This window comes from Geotrypetes seraphini, chromosome 17 (assembly GCF_902459505.1).
Source record: "Geotrypetes seraphini chromosome 17, aGeoSer1.1, whole genome shotgun sequence".
NCBI classification, from domain to species: domain Eukaryota; kingdom Metazoa; phylum Chordata; class Amphibia; order Gymnophiona; family Dermophiidae; genus Geotrypetes; species Geotrypetes seraphini.
The window spans coordinates 3,517,821-3,534,424 of NC_047100.1; the positions used below are offsets into that span (position 1 = coordinate 3,517,821).

General features: G+C 42.6%; 1 protein-coding gene across 3 annotated transcripts in view; it reads left to right on the plus strand.

Annotated features, from left to right (window-relative positions):
• The first annotated feature begins 8,195 nt into the window (after positions 1-8,195).
• Positions 8,196-16,604, plus strand: part of ALDH1L1 (aldehyde dehydrogenase 1 family member L1) — a 101,982-nt gene continuing 93,573 nt past the window's right edge. For 2 of the 3 annotated variants that reach the window (XM_033926481.1, XM_033926484.1), the window contains exons 1-2: positions 8,196-8,345; positions 10,154-10,280. In XM_033926481.1, the coding sequence (XP_033782372.1) occupies positions 10,273-10,280 (8 nt within the window). In that variant the 5' untranslated portion in view covers positions 8,196-8,345; positions 10,154-10,272. The remainder of the gene's footprint in view (positions 8,346-10,153; positions 10,281-16,604) is intronic. The other variant, XM_033926482.1, reaches the window with a different exon arrangement.

Consider the following 16,604-nt stretch of genomic DNA (forward strand, 5'->3'; position numbering starts at 1 on the left):
CCTTCTGGCGATCTTTGCAACGATGTTCTAGGGGAGGGGTCCAGAGTTCAAGCAGGAGGGACTGGGCATCCCTCCTGTTGGTGATTATTCGGGGTGGGGGGTGGGGATTCCAACAGGAGGGATTTGGCATCTCTCCTGCTGGTAGGTTTCACGGGAGGTGGGGGGATGGTTTGCCAGGGCTGCTAAACTTATCATGGCAGGGAGATCTCCTGAATGTGACATCATCGTGTCGACATCCGTGCATTTACGGATGCCCTCCAGCCATGGCACTGAGTTTAGTGTGCTGCGGCTTCAGAAAGTTTGCGGGGCACGTTCACACACTTAATGACTGCCAAATGCTTGTTAACACCAGCTATTGACTGCTATCACTAATTAAGTCAATTCCCTTTTCTCCAACATTCATAGGAATTCTATGAGCATTGGAGCATTTATCACACCGGCTCATGCTAAAAATCTCTAGTGCTGCTTGATAAAACGGGCCCTTACTTTGCACGCACAGCTTCCATTCGTGCACAAAATCAAGCGCTTAATTTTCCAGTTGGTACTGACACGTCTCGTAATACAGCTGCTCTTATATTTTCTTCTTCACCACAATTGGCCGGTTTTCTTCTATTGCGCTTTTTATCTGTGGGAAGAGGAGTTTTCAGATAATCACAAATCCTTTATTTTCCAAAATTCTGCCTGGATTGTGATCTCACTGCTTTTCTTGCAGAGCAGGGTTACAATGTTTCAAACTTCTGGAGGATGAGACACGTTATCTTACTGTAACTTTCCGAGCATCATTTTTCTGACATCAGCATCTCACGCTCAGTGATACGTTTTGTGAGACAATGCCCAGTTCAATGCTACAAAATCTGTGTTTGTCAGGGATTACATTCAAAGGTTGTGCTTATCATATGCGGAACCAATGCATTAAGCATTTATCCTATAGGCACAAGAATAGAAGTCTATCCATAGAAAATGTCCTGTCTGAAACGGAAACCAGTATAGCCTGGGCCTAATCAAGAGCACAGAGAAAACAAATATTGCTGTATATTCCTCTGTTTGGCTGTTGCATCCTGTTTCAATACTAAATTCACAGACTGTCAAAGATGCTTGTTAAACACTGGTACAATCTTGCCTTCTTATGTTTTTCTCTTTTCTGTTCCATTGGTTTCTAAGAAACCTATCATTTCTGCAATACTTGTTTGTCCTTAAACGGGCCTCCCTTCCCTGGGGCAGGCCAGGCTAGAGGTACTCAAAGATGTTTGAAAATGTTTAAAAAAAAAAGCAATGAAATGCAACTCTAGAAAGCCCCAAGAAGACCAGACTGAATCAGATGCACATGGTAGGCAGGGGCAGTGGGTCAGCTCAACCCCACAGGCACTCTGCAGATGGCTATGGGTCTCTCTGCATCAAGCAGTGAACAGTTTGAGCGATGCCAGGGAGTGTAGAAAAATGCTGAACATATTGGAGAGAGAGCTGGCATTGGCTTGCTAACCTCAAGGATTGCAGAAAGACCTTTCTTTCCTCAGAAGTTGTTTTTAGCAGATTTGCCTCATTTATACACAAAACCTATCAGGGAAATGGATGTATGGACATTGTATAGTTTGTATCTTTTATTTGTATGTTTATGTGGATATTATTTTATGAATTTTGTTTGTATTTTAAAAAGATAAAATACCTAAACAAATGAAACAAAATGTTTTAATTCCGGAGCTCTGTTAACACCGCTGCGTATATACATCAATATTGAATATGTTTTAGTTTAGGTAGGTATATCAATGCCGATTTTCAAGTTTTTAATTAAATGTTTTGAAGTTTATTAAGTAATTGCCGTTTGTTATAAATGATGGGCTCATAATCAAAACTTAAATGCGTCTAAAAACCTGCCCAAGTCAGCACTTGGTCATCCTAAAAGACAATTGGTCCAAGTGCCGATAATTGAAATGGCGTTTTATTTATTTACTTAAAAATTTATGAATCGCTTAAATCTAAGCAATGTACAAAACATTTACATCCACAATTTCAAGCAAAAACAAACATTCTAACAAATAAGTCAATCTTTAGAGAAAGGCATCCAGGGACATTTTAGGCCTCTGAATCCCACTCTGTGCCCAGAGCTGAAAGGAGTGGTTAGGGCAGGAGGTGGGCAGGGATAATCGAAGGTTTTATGAGACTGCTGCCTTAGAAGGAACTTATAAGTTGTGAGTTACACGGTGTAAAGACACATACAAGTGTGCAAAAGGTACCCAATGTGATCAGATAACCACTTTAAGGACAAAGTAAAGACTTCTACACACATACCCCGTAAACGTCATCAGTGACATGTTGGTAATATATGAAGAAAGAATGGACTCAGAAGGAAGCTCCTAGATGCTTAACCGGATTGAGTCCCTTTGAGAATGACCTGGTATATAAAACTAAAGATTAGATGCTGATGGTCTCCTAGTGGCTCCCTGACCTAGACAGCAGAACGCTGTTTGTTTTGGGGGAGCCCAGGAGCTCCATCCTAGCCCCAGTGGAATCCTGTGGCAGGGACCATCACCAGCTCCCGACTCCACCCCATACCTCCCCCTAGGGTTGTACTTTAAATCTTCAAGGCAGCCGCTATGCAACATCAATGAGCAGGCCTGCCCCCAGAAGTAAAATGAAAGGGTTCTGGAGCAGGCCTGCTCGTTGGCTCTGCGCGGTGGCTTCCCCGAAGATTTAAAGTATGTCAGGAAATGGGTGGGAGGGCGGGCACCAATCGATGACTACCAATTTTGGGGGAGGCGATGGCCCCTGTAGCCTCCACCATTCTGACACCTATGACTCAAGCTAAGAACTGCAAGGCATGATCAGGATATTTGAAATCTTATCAATGCTACCAAAGTTCATGTCTGAAAAAAATTATTAGGACCAGATTCTATAAATGGAGCCTAATTGCAGCTGTCTAGCGATGCCTAAGTTCAGGATCCGCACTGAACTTAATTTTTTAATTGGCTTAATCATAAAAGGTAGACGTGGTTATGAGTGGAGAATTGGCATGGTTGAGTTAGGCATCGTTAAGCAGCTGACATAGGAACGGCCAAATTTGGCGAGTGAAAAGCTGGCCTAATCGAGTGGCATCTACATCCGCTAGGCATGATTCTATAAATGGCACGTTCTATTAGGCGGCCCTTACTGTCTGTCAAATATCTACATCAACTAATTGTTGTCACGTGCTGAGCATGTCCATGACCTTCTTTTCAAGAAACCTCTTCATGTAGCTCTGCAGAAAAGGGGGAAGCACTAGAGAATGGAGATGCCATTCAGTTGCCTGTGTGGGATGGCTCCAGCCTATTTAGTTGATCAATTCATTTTTCCCCATCATAGACGTTCTACTTGGATAGCTTCCCTTTTTGATTTTCCATCACCCAAAGGTTGCCACTATAAAAGATATCATAATTGACTACTGTCATTTCAAGCAGCTATTTGGGCTACTGATTTTCATAAATTATTCTTTACATCTTCATCATATCAAAATTTTGGAAAACTATTAAAGACTTATTGTAGCAGTATTTTACTTTTGTCAAACCGCATTGATCTGAAGGGTAATGCGGTATACAAATAGTCTTTACTGGGTCAGATCAATGGTCCATCTAGCCCAGTAGCCCATCCTAACAGTGGCCAATCCAAGTCAGCTGGACGAAGCCCAAAGAGTAGCAACATTCCATGCTTCTGATCCAGGGCAAGCAGTGGCTTCCCCCATGTCTGTCTCAATAACAGACTATGGACTTTTCCTCCAGGAAACTGTCCAAAGCTTTCTTAAAACCAGCTATGCTATCTGCTCTTACCACAACCTCTGGCAACGCGTTCCAGAGCTTAACTATTCTCTGAATGAAAAATTATTTTCTCCTATTGTTTTTAATAGTATTTCTCTGTAACTTCATCAAGTGTCCCCTAGTCTTTGTAATTCTTGATGGAGTAAAAAAATCAATCCACTTATACCCATTCTACACCACTCAGGATTTTGTAGACTTCAATCATATCTCCCTTTTTCAAAGCTGAAGGGCGCTAACCCTTTTAGTCTTTGCTCATATTCACCAAACAAACAAAGTTCCAGCTTACATTGACTTGGTATGTTGAAGACTATGCCTGCTTGTTGTATCTATAGTCCAGCTTCCTCTACATGTTGTGGAAGAGAAGCTTAAGTCTTGTAAACCGAGTCCACGATTAGCTGCACTAGTCATCAGTAGCACATTATAACCAACAGTGGAAATGTGATTTTATTTGCGTCTGAGACACTTCAGAGGGATTTTTATCTATTGACATTGCTGTTCTGAACAATAGTCCTGCTGTCTTGACTTTGATCTGGTCCACTAAACCAAGACACTGGCTCTTTATAGCTCTTCATCTGAAGCCTATATCTATTTACATGGTTTAGAGCTAAAAGCTGTGCATTCTTGCAGAAAAATTTCAGTTCCTGTTTACAGTACCTTTGTGTGTATAAATTCTATATTAAGAAAACCTCTTGCTGGCCAAGCAGATTATCAGGGATGCTTCTTTGTGTTAGATTCTGGTAGGGTTGAGGATGGTTTAATATACTGTATATACAATGTTTTGATTCTGTAATCATACTCACTGAGTTGTACTTTGTTATCGCACTGGGCTGAAACCCTGTTTAACAGAACCTGGCTATACCTCTGTGTATTCTTTTCGGTGGGATTCTTTCTCTGAAGCGCTTCATTTGGAGGAGTCTCTTCAATGTTGTAAAAAGTGTTTGAAGGCACATCATTTTGCAGTAGCCTTTGGGTCAGTTTCTGGGGGAAGCTAACAAGACTTGCTATGTCTAAGTATTTGCTGCTGGGATTGTTGCAAGACTTTTCAGACTGGGGCGTGAATGTATGAATGTGAACTTTACTGTCTATTACTTAGTGTTCTTTTCTGGTGACTTTCTTCTGCCATTACATTATATAGTTAACTGCTTTGTTCTTTTATAGTATAAGCAGTAGCTCAAATTTAATAAACCATAACCTCCACTTTGGGAATTAAATCTGCTGGGAAGCTCAGTCGATCTTTTGTTTTCAAGTTTGTAGAGATCTGGAATGAACTTCCTGACTCCATTAGGCTTTTAGGCCAGCTGCAATTATTTTGTAAATTCCTGAAAACTTTATTGTTCTCGCAATTTTTAAATGGTTTAACTACAGCCTCAACAAAATGATAATATAGTTCTTTTTCTTATGCTTTTCTTATGTACTTTAGTTTTTAATTAGTTTTTCCTTCTCCTATGTTTTCTGCTATCTACTCTAGTCTTAATTATATGTGAACCGAGTCGAGCTCCATTGGGAGATGACCCGGTATATAAACCAAAGATTAGATTCTATTTTGGATCTCAGTATATCTGTACATTTTTATAAACTTTTTGTACCCTTATTTTAAATTGTACAACGCTTAGAAGATTTTTTTAAGCGTTTTTATCAAATTTTAACTGTAAACTGTATTTAATCCAATTTAAGAAAAGCTTTAAAAACGTAACTCATTCTTAACCTGGGCACTACTTGTATTTATAGTTTGCATTTGGGAAGGAGGCATGGTTGGAAGAAAATTTAGTGCCCACCACTTTGGGTTATTTCATGTTTGCCCATTCCGCCACAAACCTGTCCATTTGTAATAGGCTGCCACCCCCAGGCTCATTTTAACTGAAGGGCCACATAAACTGCTTATCCTCACTGCCCCATCAGTTGTCTGGTAAGCCATTGGACACACTACAAAAATCTGTGATGCACATATCCCAAAGCTAACATATTCTACCAGTGGCATACCTAGCATATATGACACCCAGGGACGATCATTTTTTTAACATCCCCTCCTCTCTATAAAGAACATGATTTTTGGTCATAATCCATAAGTCGGTCATGAGTGTACCTAGGAAAAGGCAGAATCTTACACACTGCAGTGAGCACTAGAACATCAATACACCCGATGTAAAACAAACCCAACATAAGAACATAAGAATTGCCATCTCCGGATCAGACCCTTGGTCCATCAAGTCCGGTGATCCGCAAACGCGGAGGCCCCGCCAGGTCTACCCTGGCATAGTTTTAGTCCCCATATCACTGTATGCTTCTCAAGGGAGATGTGCATCTAAGCCTGATTAGAACAGATCAACCCTACACAATCAATGCTAACAAAAAAACATGTCTTTCGTATACACAGAAACACCCTCGCCCAATATGGAATAAGTAATCACAAACTAAAAATAGAAATATGTAGACAAAAGCTAAACTGAATCACCAAGAAGCCGAACTCTGCATACAATGCAACACCACAGAAACAATGATGCATGTCCTCTAATATTGCACAAAATATAAAGACAGCAGTTGTATATTTGAGAAAAGAAATAACAAATCACATTACAAATTAACAAACAAAAAATGGAAAATAAGATAATATCATTTTATTAGACTAATACATTTTTCAATTAGCTTTCAAAGGTCAAAATCTCTTTCCTCAGGTCAGTAAAATATACTGCAGTTATATCCTGTCCTGACCTGAACAAGGGGGATTTGGTCTCTGAAAGCTAGTCAAAATGGCATTAAAATTAGTCCAATAAAAAGATCACATTATATCAATTTCTGTTTATAAACGTTTATCAACACAGCTAGAATAGTACTTTATCCTAAAGCAAAAAAATACAAACAATCAAATAAACAGAAATATTTTTTTCTACCTTTTGTCGTTTAGTTTCTGCTTTCCTCATCTTGTCATTCTCCTCCTTTCATCCACTGTCTGCTCTCTCTCTGCCTCTTCTGTATTGCATCTGCTATCTTTCTATGCCCCTTCCAGAAAATGTCTACCTCCCCCTCCCATCTCCCCCCCAACATTGGTCTGGCATCCACCTTCTTCCCTTCGTACCTCCCATGGTCTGGCATCTCTATCTCCTCCCCCACCTGTGGTTTTTAGTGTCTCTCTCTTCTCATTTCTTCCCCTCAGATCTTGTATCTATGTCTCTTTCCTTTCATTTTCTTCCCTGGTCTTCCTTCTCAATTTATTTTCTGCCTCTATAGATTAAATTCTTTCTTACTATCCAGTCCTCAATTTCCCTCTTTTCACTGTGTCTAGCTACAGCTCACTACCCCTTTCCTTCACCTCCTCCAGTATTTCACTAACTCTATCCTCTTCCTCTCACCCCCATCCAACATTTTCATTTTTTCTTTATCCATTCCTGCCATCCTGTAAATGCCCTCTTTCTCCTCTTCCATTCAGCATCTGCTCTCCCCTCCCAACTGACATCCAATGTCTGCCGTCTTCTCTCTCTCCCTCTACTCCACTTCCACCATCTGCCCCATCTAATTCCACCTCAATTCCATCAAGTATCCTGCCTCTCTTTTTCCCTCCATCCCAATTCCATTGAGTATCCTGCCCCTCTTTCTCCCTCCACCCCAATTCAATTGAGTATCCTGCCCCTCTTTCTCCCTCCACCCCAATTCCATTGAGTATCCAGCCCCTCTTTCTCCCTCCACCCCAATTCCATGGAGTATCCTGCCCCTCTTTCTCCCTCCACCCCAATTCCATGGAGTATCCTGCCCCTCTTTCTCCCTCCACCCCAATTCCATTGAGTATCCTGCCCCTCTTTCTCCCTCCACCCCAATTCCATTGAGTATCCTGCCCCTCCTTCTCCCTCCACCCCAATTCCATGGAGTATCCTGCCCCTCCTTCTCCCTCCACCCCAATTCCATGGAGTATCCTGCCCCTCCTTCTCCCTCCACCCCAATTCCATGGAGTATCCTGCCCCTCCTTCTCCCTCCACCCCAATTCCATGGAGTATCCTGCCCCTCCTTCTCCCTCCACCCCAATTCCATGGAGTATCCTGCCCCTCCTTCTCCCTCCACCCCAATTCCATGGAGTATCCTGCCCCTCCTTCTCCCTCCACTCCAATTCCATGGAGTATCCTGCCCCTCCTTCTCCCTCCACCCCAATTCCATGGAGTATCCTGCCCCTCCTTCTCCCTCCACCCCAATTCCATGGAGTATCCTTCCCCCTCACCTCATCCTTCCTACACGCACCTAATGAACCATCATAAAGCCCCAACGCCGCTCAACCTCTTTCCCCCCCCCCCTTTCCGAGTCACAGTTTTCCTTTTCCAGCGGGGCCTCAGCGCAAACGGCCGCGTTCAGAAGTGGCGCGCGGCCGCCGCGAGCTTTCTCTCTGACGTAACCCGCCCGGGCGGAAACAGGAAGCCGCGTCACGAAGACGCTTCATCCGGGCGGCTGCGCGCCATTTCTGAACGCGGCCGCTGCAGCTGAGGCGCCGCCGGACGAGCAAACTGCGACCGCCAAGGTGAGGGGATGTTGCCGGACCGCTGCCCCCTAAAGTCTCTCACTACTACAGCTGAGCTGAAGGTGATTTCCGGTCCTCGGCGACGAGAGGTTTGAGAGCAGCTCGAGCTTCTTGTCTTTGCTGACACAGTTGTTCGGTTCACATCTATGTCCGTCTCTCTCGAACCCTTTCTCCCTGAGCTTTGTGTGACATGACGAGCTTCCTGGGTCTTGGCCTCCGCTCCCTATCCAGACCCCGAGGAAACCCGCGACATGAACCCCCGATTAAAGGCCCGTTTCCCCGGCTCACTTTTGGTTCCTTTATGACGTAGCGTAACTGCCACCAGCTCTAGATAGAGAAGCTCAACATATGCGGGACCCCCCCCCCCTTTATAAATCTATTTTAAAGTTTGCCAAGCTAATGGGTCTCTAAAGATCATTTCCCCTCACTTTCCTATCAGGTTAAGAGAGCAAGTAGGCTGTAAATGCACCAGGGAGGAACAGAGACTTTCAAGACTGCCTCGTGAGAATCAATCATTTTAGAGTAATTGGGGTTCTTCTTTCTCCTGTGGTGCTGAAAATTGCATTAAAATCCAGCTCTCTGCACACTTGTCTGTAGGAGTTGGAAGGGTTTTATTCCTAGGCGCAGACAGCGCTTCTAGCCAGGCACTGCTGATTGTGAGCCTAGCAAAGAGCTTTTGAACCAAAGAGAGAAGAGACATCCGTGATTCAAAGTGAAAGACAGTTTAAAATTTAGTGCAAAAGTGATTTGAAACGTACCAGTGGGTCAGGGTCTTTCACCTCCTAGACCAGGGGTGCCCACACTTTTTTTGGCTTGCGAGCTACTTTTAGAATGACCAAGTCAAAATGATCTACCAACAATAAAATGTTAAATACAAACCACGTCGACCATTGGGCACCCCTGTGCTAGACAAATCCAAATGAATATAAGAACCCACATATCACTGAGTGTCCAGATGCCAAGGAAGCTTGGAGCTAAATAAAGATACCTAGCTATAGGACCTGGCCCTGTGTTCCTGCTTGCTGTATGTTAAATTGAAACATTTCCCTGCCCCCCCCTCTCGCCTGCTATCATTGGGCAGGAGGGCATACGCATACGCATGGATGCCCTCCTGCCTGACGTGATTTCAAGGAAGCTATTCAAAACCCAGCTAAGTGCCAGATTTTGAAAAGCCATCCAGACTCCCAGACACGTCCTTGGAAATCTGGACGTCTGGTAACCCTAGTGGTAGCAGTTACCACGCACTAAGCCACAGTTTAGTAAAAGGGTTGAATTTTTAATGTGGGTGAAAATTTGTGCATTATAAAGACAACTCAAGGGGCTCTGCTGCCTTTATAATATAGGGTTAGAACTGGTACACTTTCTGAAGTTTCACACAGGTGCCCTGTTATGAAATTACCTAGGGTTGGCTTAACCTTTGGACCAGGTGAGGCTTTGGCCCAGGGCGTCGGCAATTAAGGGTGCCAACACATTTCATCTTGTCTTCCCACTGCCATGACCTGCCTTCTCTGATGTAATTTCCTATGAATGGGACATTGCAGAGTGAAGACCCGGGTACCAGCCAAAGGCAGTCTGTCATGTTGCTGCCATTGGTGAATGATATAGACTTACAGGACAGTGGGGGCTTGAGAGAGATGAGGGAGCAGGGCTGGAACACAGAGAATATGGAAAGAGAATATGGAAAGAGATTGGACGGGGGTGGGGAAGATGCTGTCCCAAGGGAGGGTGAAAGCTGAACCCACAGGGGAAGGGGGCAAGGGAAGGAGGGACAGGTAGCTGGAAGTGATCCAGTGTGGGATTGGTGGTACCTCCAAAGTACATTGACTCAGGGTGTCACAATTACTGCTACTACAATTTATTATTTCTATAGCACTACTAGGTTCACGCAAGAGACGGTTCCTGCTGAAAGAACTTACAGTCTAATTATGACAGACACACAGGACAAAGGGTGAATCAATATATGCTGCTCATGAAGGGAAATACAAAAGGATGAAGAGGTAAAGATCCTAAAATTATTCCTTATGAGTTTTCACAGGATGTTTTCCCAGCTTGTAGACTTTTTTTTCTGCTCTAGAGATGCACATGAAGTTTGGGAAATTGGTGGGGTGCTTTTTTTTCTTTTTTATATTTTGAAGCAGATTTCTTGTTGTTAGTTAAAACAAACTCAGCCAGCACAGAAAACGAAGCAGCAGCTGTAACAAGGAAGCGCTGGAACTTTGTTGAAATTTGAAAGAACACATAAATTAGAAATTGGTAAAAAAACAGATGAAAAATGCCTAGATGGGAATCAAAAGAAATTCCAGAAAATGCTTGTCGATTTCCAAAGCAGATCTAATTGAAACCAAAAGGTTCATAGCCATAAAACTTTACTTCTGCTAACATCTTCCCCTTTCTGCCTCCCATCCATTCTCTAGCCTGAAACTTGCCTGCTCTTCTCCCTCTGTCTCCCCAGTTTAACCATTTCAGAAGTCCCTTTAAATTATTTGGCACTTTTTGGAATGTTATATTGGGTTTATGCAGTTGGAATTGACTGATGATACCATGGACAGCTTATGAATTCAGTTTCTGATCCGCTTGGTTGCAGAGACTGGGCTTTTTCTCTCAGTAACACCCTGTGCCTTATTTTTCTCTGAATTGCTGTTTCATTGTTATGTATTTACAGGCAGTCCCTAGGTTAAGAATGAATAATGTTTTTAAAGCTGTTCTTAAGTCAGATTTGTATGTATCTCAGAACTTGTAGGTTTTAAGATTCTTGCTGCTTACCTCTCTCTGCTCCCAGCTGAAAGGGCCAACGTCCCTACTAGGGTTCCCTCTAAGGTACAGAATGCACAACCACACACTGTTCTTAATGTGGCCATTCATCATTCCTGAATCTGCTACAGGAGAAGAATAGGAGTCTAGAACAGGTCTTCAGGATATCCACAATGAATATGCCTAAACTTTATTTGCATATACTGCCTCCATTTTACGCAAATGTCTTTGATGCATATTCATTGTGGATATCCTAAAATCCTGACTGGCAAGGGGATACCCCAGGACCAAGTTGCGAAACGCTGGTCTATGCCACTGAAAATGCTGCTCAGTGAAATCAAATGAAGCCGCAAATACATTCTTAAGTATGAGTTGTACTTAAGTCAGGTGTCTGTAACTTGGGGATTGCCTGTATTTCATTCATAATGGACCTGTTTGAAATGTACTATTTCTTCAGAATAGGAGAGTCACACACGAATAAGCAAGATATGAAAAAAATCTTTTACTTGAACTCTTGTGCTCTTTTTTGCTGTTTAATTTCTTTGTTGTAAATCTCTATATGGATTTACCCATACCCGTGGTTTCAATTATCCATGGTTCACCACCTGAGCAATGAGCACTCCCACTCACCCCAGTGCACCCACACCCACCCCAGCACACCTCCAAAAAAACTTCACTGGCAGTGAGTGAAATCTTCTGCCTACTGCTTGTGATGGCTTGAGCTCCTTCCTTCTAAGGTCACATCCAGGTCATGAGAGCAGGATTTGACATCAGTGGAAAGGAGCCTGTGAGCATGTTAGGGTAGAGTACAGGCGAGAGTGCTTGATGCTCGGGTGGATAAACCATTGGATAATAGCGTTCGCTATTATCCGCAGTTTCACGTATCCGTGGTAGGTCTTGGAACCTATTACCCACGGATATGCCCCCTCTCCCCCCAGTATTCACATTCCTACATATTCTATATATGGTGCCCCAAATTGTATGTGCAAATTTGAGTGTCTGCCTAATTTGGGCATGCAATTTAAGTAACAAACTGAGAACTGGCGATAATTGGGAGCTAAGAACCAATTATTGCAGTTAATTGGCTCCAATTAGGATTTGCATGCATACGTTGCTAAGCACTATTTTTTTTTTTTTTTGTGAGTTGCATTACAAAAACATTGAAAATCAAATTAGGAAATACAGAATGGTATAAAATTCAGTAATTTCCATTTAGCCCATATCACAGCACTATTCTTTTTATTTTTTTAAGTATATCTTTATTACGTTTGAAGAAAAATAAAAATGGAACATTTAGGGGTGAATTCACCAAGGGGCGCTAACTCCATTAGTGCAGGCTAATGACTAGCATATGCTAAGGCCTGGATGCACTAAACATAATCGCTAATACCGACAGGTATGCAGTTGACCGATTCTCTGACCGATTGTGAAAGAGCGAACTATGTAACAAAAAGATTGCATGCAAATAATTTGCATGGAGGTTCGTCATAATCTCCATGTCTCTCGCCTGATTGACCAGTGTGAGAACAACTCTCACACATGTGCAAAGCCAGCAAAGGGAAGTCCCAGCAGCTGAAAAGCAGGGAAGGCCTGAAAGCACCTCCTGCCACTCAGCTGTTTGGGGCAAGAAACCTTTTTTCTTTTTTTTTTTACTGGACAGATGTTGTGCATGTGCTACACATGTATAATTTCTGCCCCATAAAAAAAAGAAAGTAAAAAAGCCGTCTCCGATGTCCTGGCACTGGGAACCAACCAACCCCTCCCCCCTAGCAGCGAAAAGAGAAGGAAGGATGCCCACTCCCTCCTGTCATAAGGAGCAGCACTGGGATTTGGTCCCCCAACCTCTGGGTGTTAAGTCAGCAGCTCTACCACTTGGCCACTCCTAGAAAAACATAAATAAGCATTTTATGTAACTCTTTGTTTCTCATGTTCATGTACTAATAAAATGGTGACATTCTATATAGCACCCTTCAGGCAACATTGTTTGCAGATGTTTGTTACCTAGTTGCAAGTGGCATGTCTCATTTCTTCAATGTACAGCAGTCACATGGCTCAATGCATCCAATCATATCTCACCGTTCCTGTACAGCCCTGGAACCCATTCAGCAGAATGAGATTAAAGTACCGGGGTCATTTTAAATCGCGTTCTTATTTTGTTAAGTGCAAGCTCCCTTTTCCATAACTAAGTAGCTTTTCTTTCTCATAGAAATGAAAAGTGGGCTCTGATTCTTCAGGGTCTGATTTGCAAGCAGGAACCTGAATTTTCTCTGTGGCTTAGCATATTTCCCTGGAGATGGCCAAATATGAATGAATTGCAAACTAGTGGCCAAAGGTCCTCGGGCTGCTTCTGCCATTGCCCTGCGAATTGCATCTGGCACAATTGAGTCAGCACTTTGACTGGCATGCTTACTCTTCAGTCTATGAGATTTGACTCCTTCCCAACTGGTTGGCTGGAGAGACACCGGCTACTGCAGTGTGCCAGCATATTGCACAATTAACTTTGCATTTAGATTTTGCTGACTAGCTGTTCGCCCTCCAGTTATCTGGTCTAATAATCCAAGAAAAAAAAAGAAGCATCCATTTTTCACCGTTGGATAACATTCTTCCAAACTGAGGTGTAGGGAGGGGTTCAGCAGGGTGTAGCCACGTCCACCTTTTGTCCTTGTAGCCATGATGCTATCTACTGTGGATGGTCTCCCCCCAAAGAAACGAGGTTCTCACTCAGTTATCTAAGGAAGGCAAACTTTTCAAAGCTTGAAAACTTTCACTACCATCTAAGGAAGGTAAACCTTTTACTACCATCTTTCGGTCAGATTCTGTTGCTCCAAGAGCATAAAGATCTTCTATATTCTTTTCACCAGTTAGGAAGTATCTTAGATTCCTTGGTGTTTGCAAAAAGGACATTTGAGTTCCTCTTCTCTGATGAACCAATCCACCTTGTATAATAACTAATTACATTTTCTAGAAGACTTCTTGCCCTTGGTTTTGACATTCCATCCCAGTTTCTTCTGTTTCTTATGGTATTGAGAGCTGATACAATATATAAGCAGGCAACCTTGACTCATCTACTTGAATGCATTGTGCTAGAATTACAAAGCACGACCTCATAAACATATTGTTAATATACAAGGAACCATCTGGCCAACAGATTATGTTACCATCCCCACTGAAATTTTTGCATTCAGTACATACTATAGATGGTTGTGATGCAGGAGTGCTGCCAGTGTTGTCTGTGTGGTAGTGAGCTAGTATGCTCTAAAATAGAGAATGACAGAGGGACAAATTTGTACCTCCCCCCCCAGGAACTCAATTTTCCCGTCAAGTTCCCGTAAGTTTTGTCGCTGTCCCTGACCCATTCCTGTAAGCTCTGCAAGCCTTGAACATTTATGATTTTAAAGTATTTGAGGTTTGTGCAGATGAGGACAGAGCTTGCAGGAACGGGCCAGGGACAAGAAAAGAACTCGGGGGGGGGGGGGGGTGGTGGGAATGGGAGGGAAAAATGAGTTCCCGCGGGACAGGGAAAAATTTGTCTCTATGTCATTCTATACTTGGGAGAACAGTATAGAAAATTGAATAAATAGTGTGAAAGGTTTCAGCTTCTGATAACCAGAGCTGGTATTGTGATGTCATAATGCCTCATTCTACCAATAATAGCCAACCTCATCAGTGATGTCACTATGGCTTGATTATCCTTTACTTGGCTCACTTTTACTACATTTTGATTTCTAGAGTGGTGCAGTGTAAAGAATGACACGGGGACAAATTTGTCCCCGTCCCTGCAGGAACTCAATTTCCCCGTCCCATCTCTGCGAGCTTTGTCGCAGTCTCTATCTCTGCGAGCTTTGTCGCAGTCCCTGTCTCTGCCCCATTCCTGTAAACTCTGCCTTTTAAAGTGTTTGAGGCTTGTGCAAATGACGACAGAGCTTGCAGGAATGGGGCAGGGACATGAAAAGAACTCACGGGGACGAGAAAAATTTGTCCCCTTGTCATTCTCTATTCTAAAACCAACTTTATTATCCCTGGCTAGGGAAAGACACAAGCTAATGGCATCATATTCAAACTGTATCAGATGAAAACTTGTTCCAGAGTCCAGCAGATAGACAGACTTGAATGTGTTTGACCGTAACATTGTACAGAAGTCTCTCTCCAAAGGTATTTCTTCTGCAGCTCCAAGATATGTTTTTCTAGTTCTTGAAGACTTCGTCTCAGTATCTCTAGCCTCTTGAATTATTTGATAAGTTTCCGTGCTTGCTCAGTGTTTGCTGTACTGCACTTCAAACAGATTATCTGAGTGGTTTGCAACACCACAAGAAAAGGGAGAAGAAATGAAAATGAGTGAGAACTGCCTTAGTCTTAAAGTGGTTGCATATTTTATTTAAGGCATATAGAGTACAAGATATAACTGGAAGGGTGAAGTTTAATTAAGCATCACCAGTTTTATCAATTTCAACAACTTGCAAAATCTGCAGCTCTGTAACATGTCATTATTTCTTCTATGGAAATTTGCACCACAGTGAAATGGGATTTTTTTTTGCTTTGTTTCTTGCTTAAATTTTGATGATTAAATTGAGAGCCAGGATACTTGGCAAAGCCTCTGGAGAACATAAAAACTGCTGGACCAGGTCAGATCAAAGGTCCATCAAACCTCATCCTATTTCCCAAAATGGCCAGGTCAATTCAGGACACAAGTGTCTGGCAGCAGCCCAAGAAGTAGCAGGATACCTATCTGCTTTACTGGCTTTCACTAAGTCTACCTTGTTATTCAGCAAATCGATGGAATACTTCTAACACAAGGAATGTTCAGGTGTCTAGAATATAGTAGTTTCACCAGGGGCAGGTCTTGTCAGACAAGTCTGATCAATTCCTGACACCAGATGGACATTGTTTTGCCATCATCCCTTGAAGTACCACAGGAAGGCTGAACTCAGTGGATTTCTGGGTTTCTTTCTAATCTTATCTAATCTAGCATTTGTGTGTACAAACCTAAAACAGGCTCTAGGTGACCCACGGTGGGAAAGGGAGTCGGGGCATAAAAGGGAGGGAGGGGAGAGGGTAAGGAAGGGAGGGATCTGATCGTACTAGGTAAAAGAACAGAGGTACATCAGAAGATCATATAGATATTAACTATCAAAGAGTAAAGTTTTCAATTTCCTCCAGAATAGGGCATGGTTGGGTTCTGTTCTAACTGTCTCTGCGAGGTTATTCCCGATTTTGACTCCCAAATAGGTGAGCATGGATTAGAAAATTCTTCTGTATTTAAGATTTAGCTGAAGCCTATTAAGAATTATGCAAGATGTCTGACTATGCAAATACTGAAACCTACAGATGTAGCCATGAAATAAATCCCCTCCTGACCTTAAAGGTACTTGTAGAAAGACTTTGTTGGTCACTAGACCTGCCTTAAACTGAAGCAGTAAAATGCAAATCATGGTCTTGTAGCAGAGCATAAATTGGTTCCTCAAAGTATGCTGAAAATTTCACCTTCTTTTTCAAACCATTCAAAGAATAAAATGGAAGAGTAGCATGAGGAAGTGAGTTCAAATCCTACTGCAGTTCTCACTAAATCCACC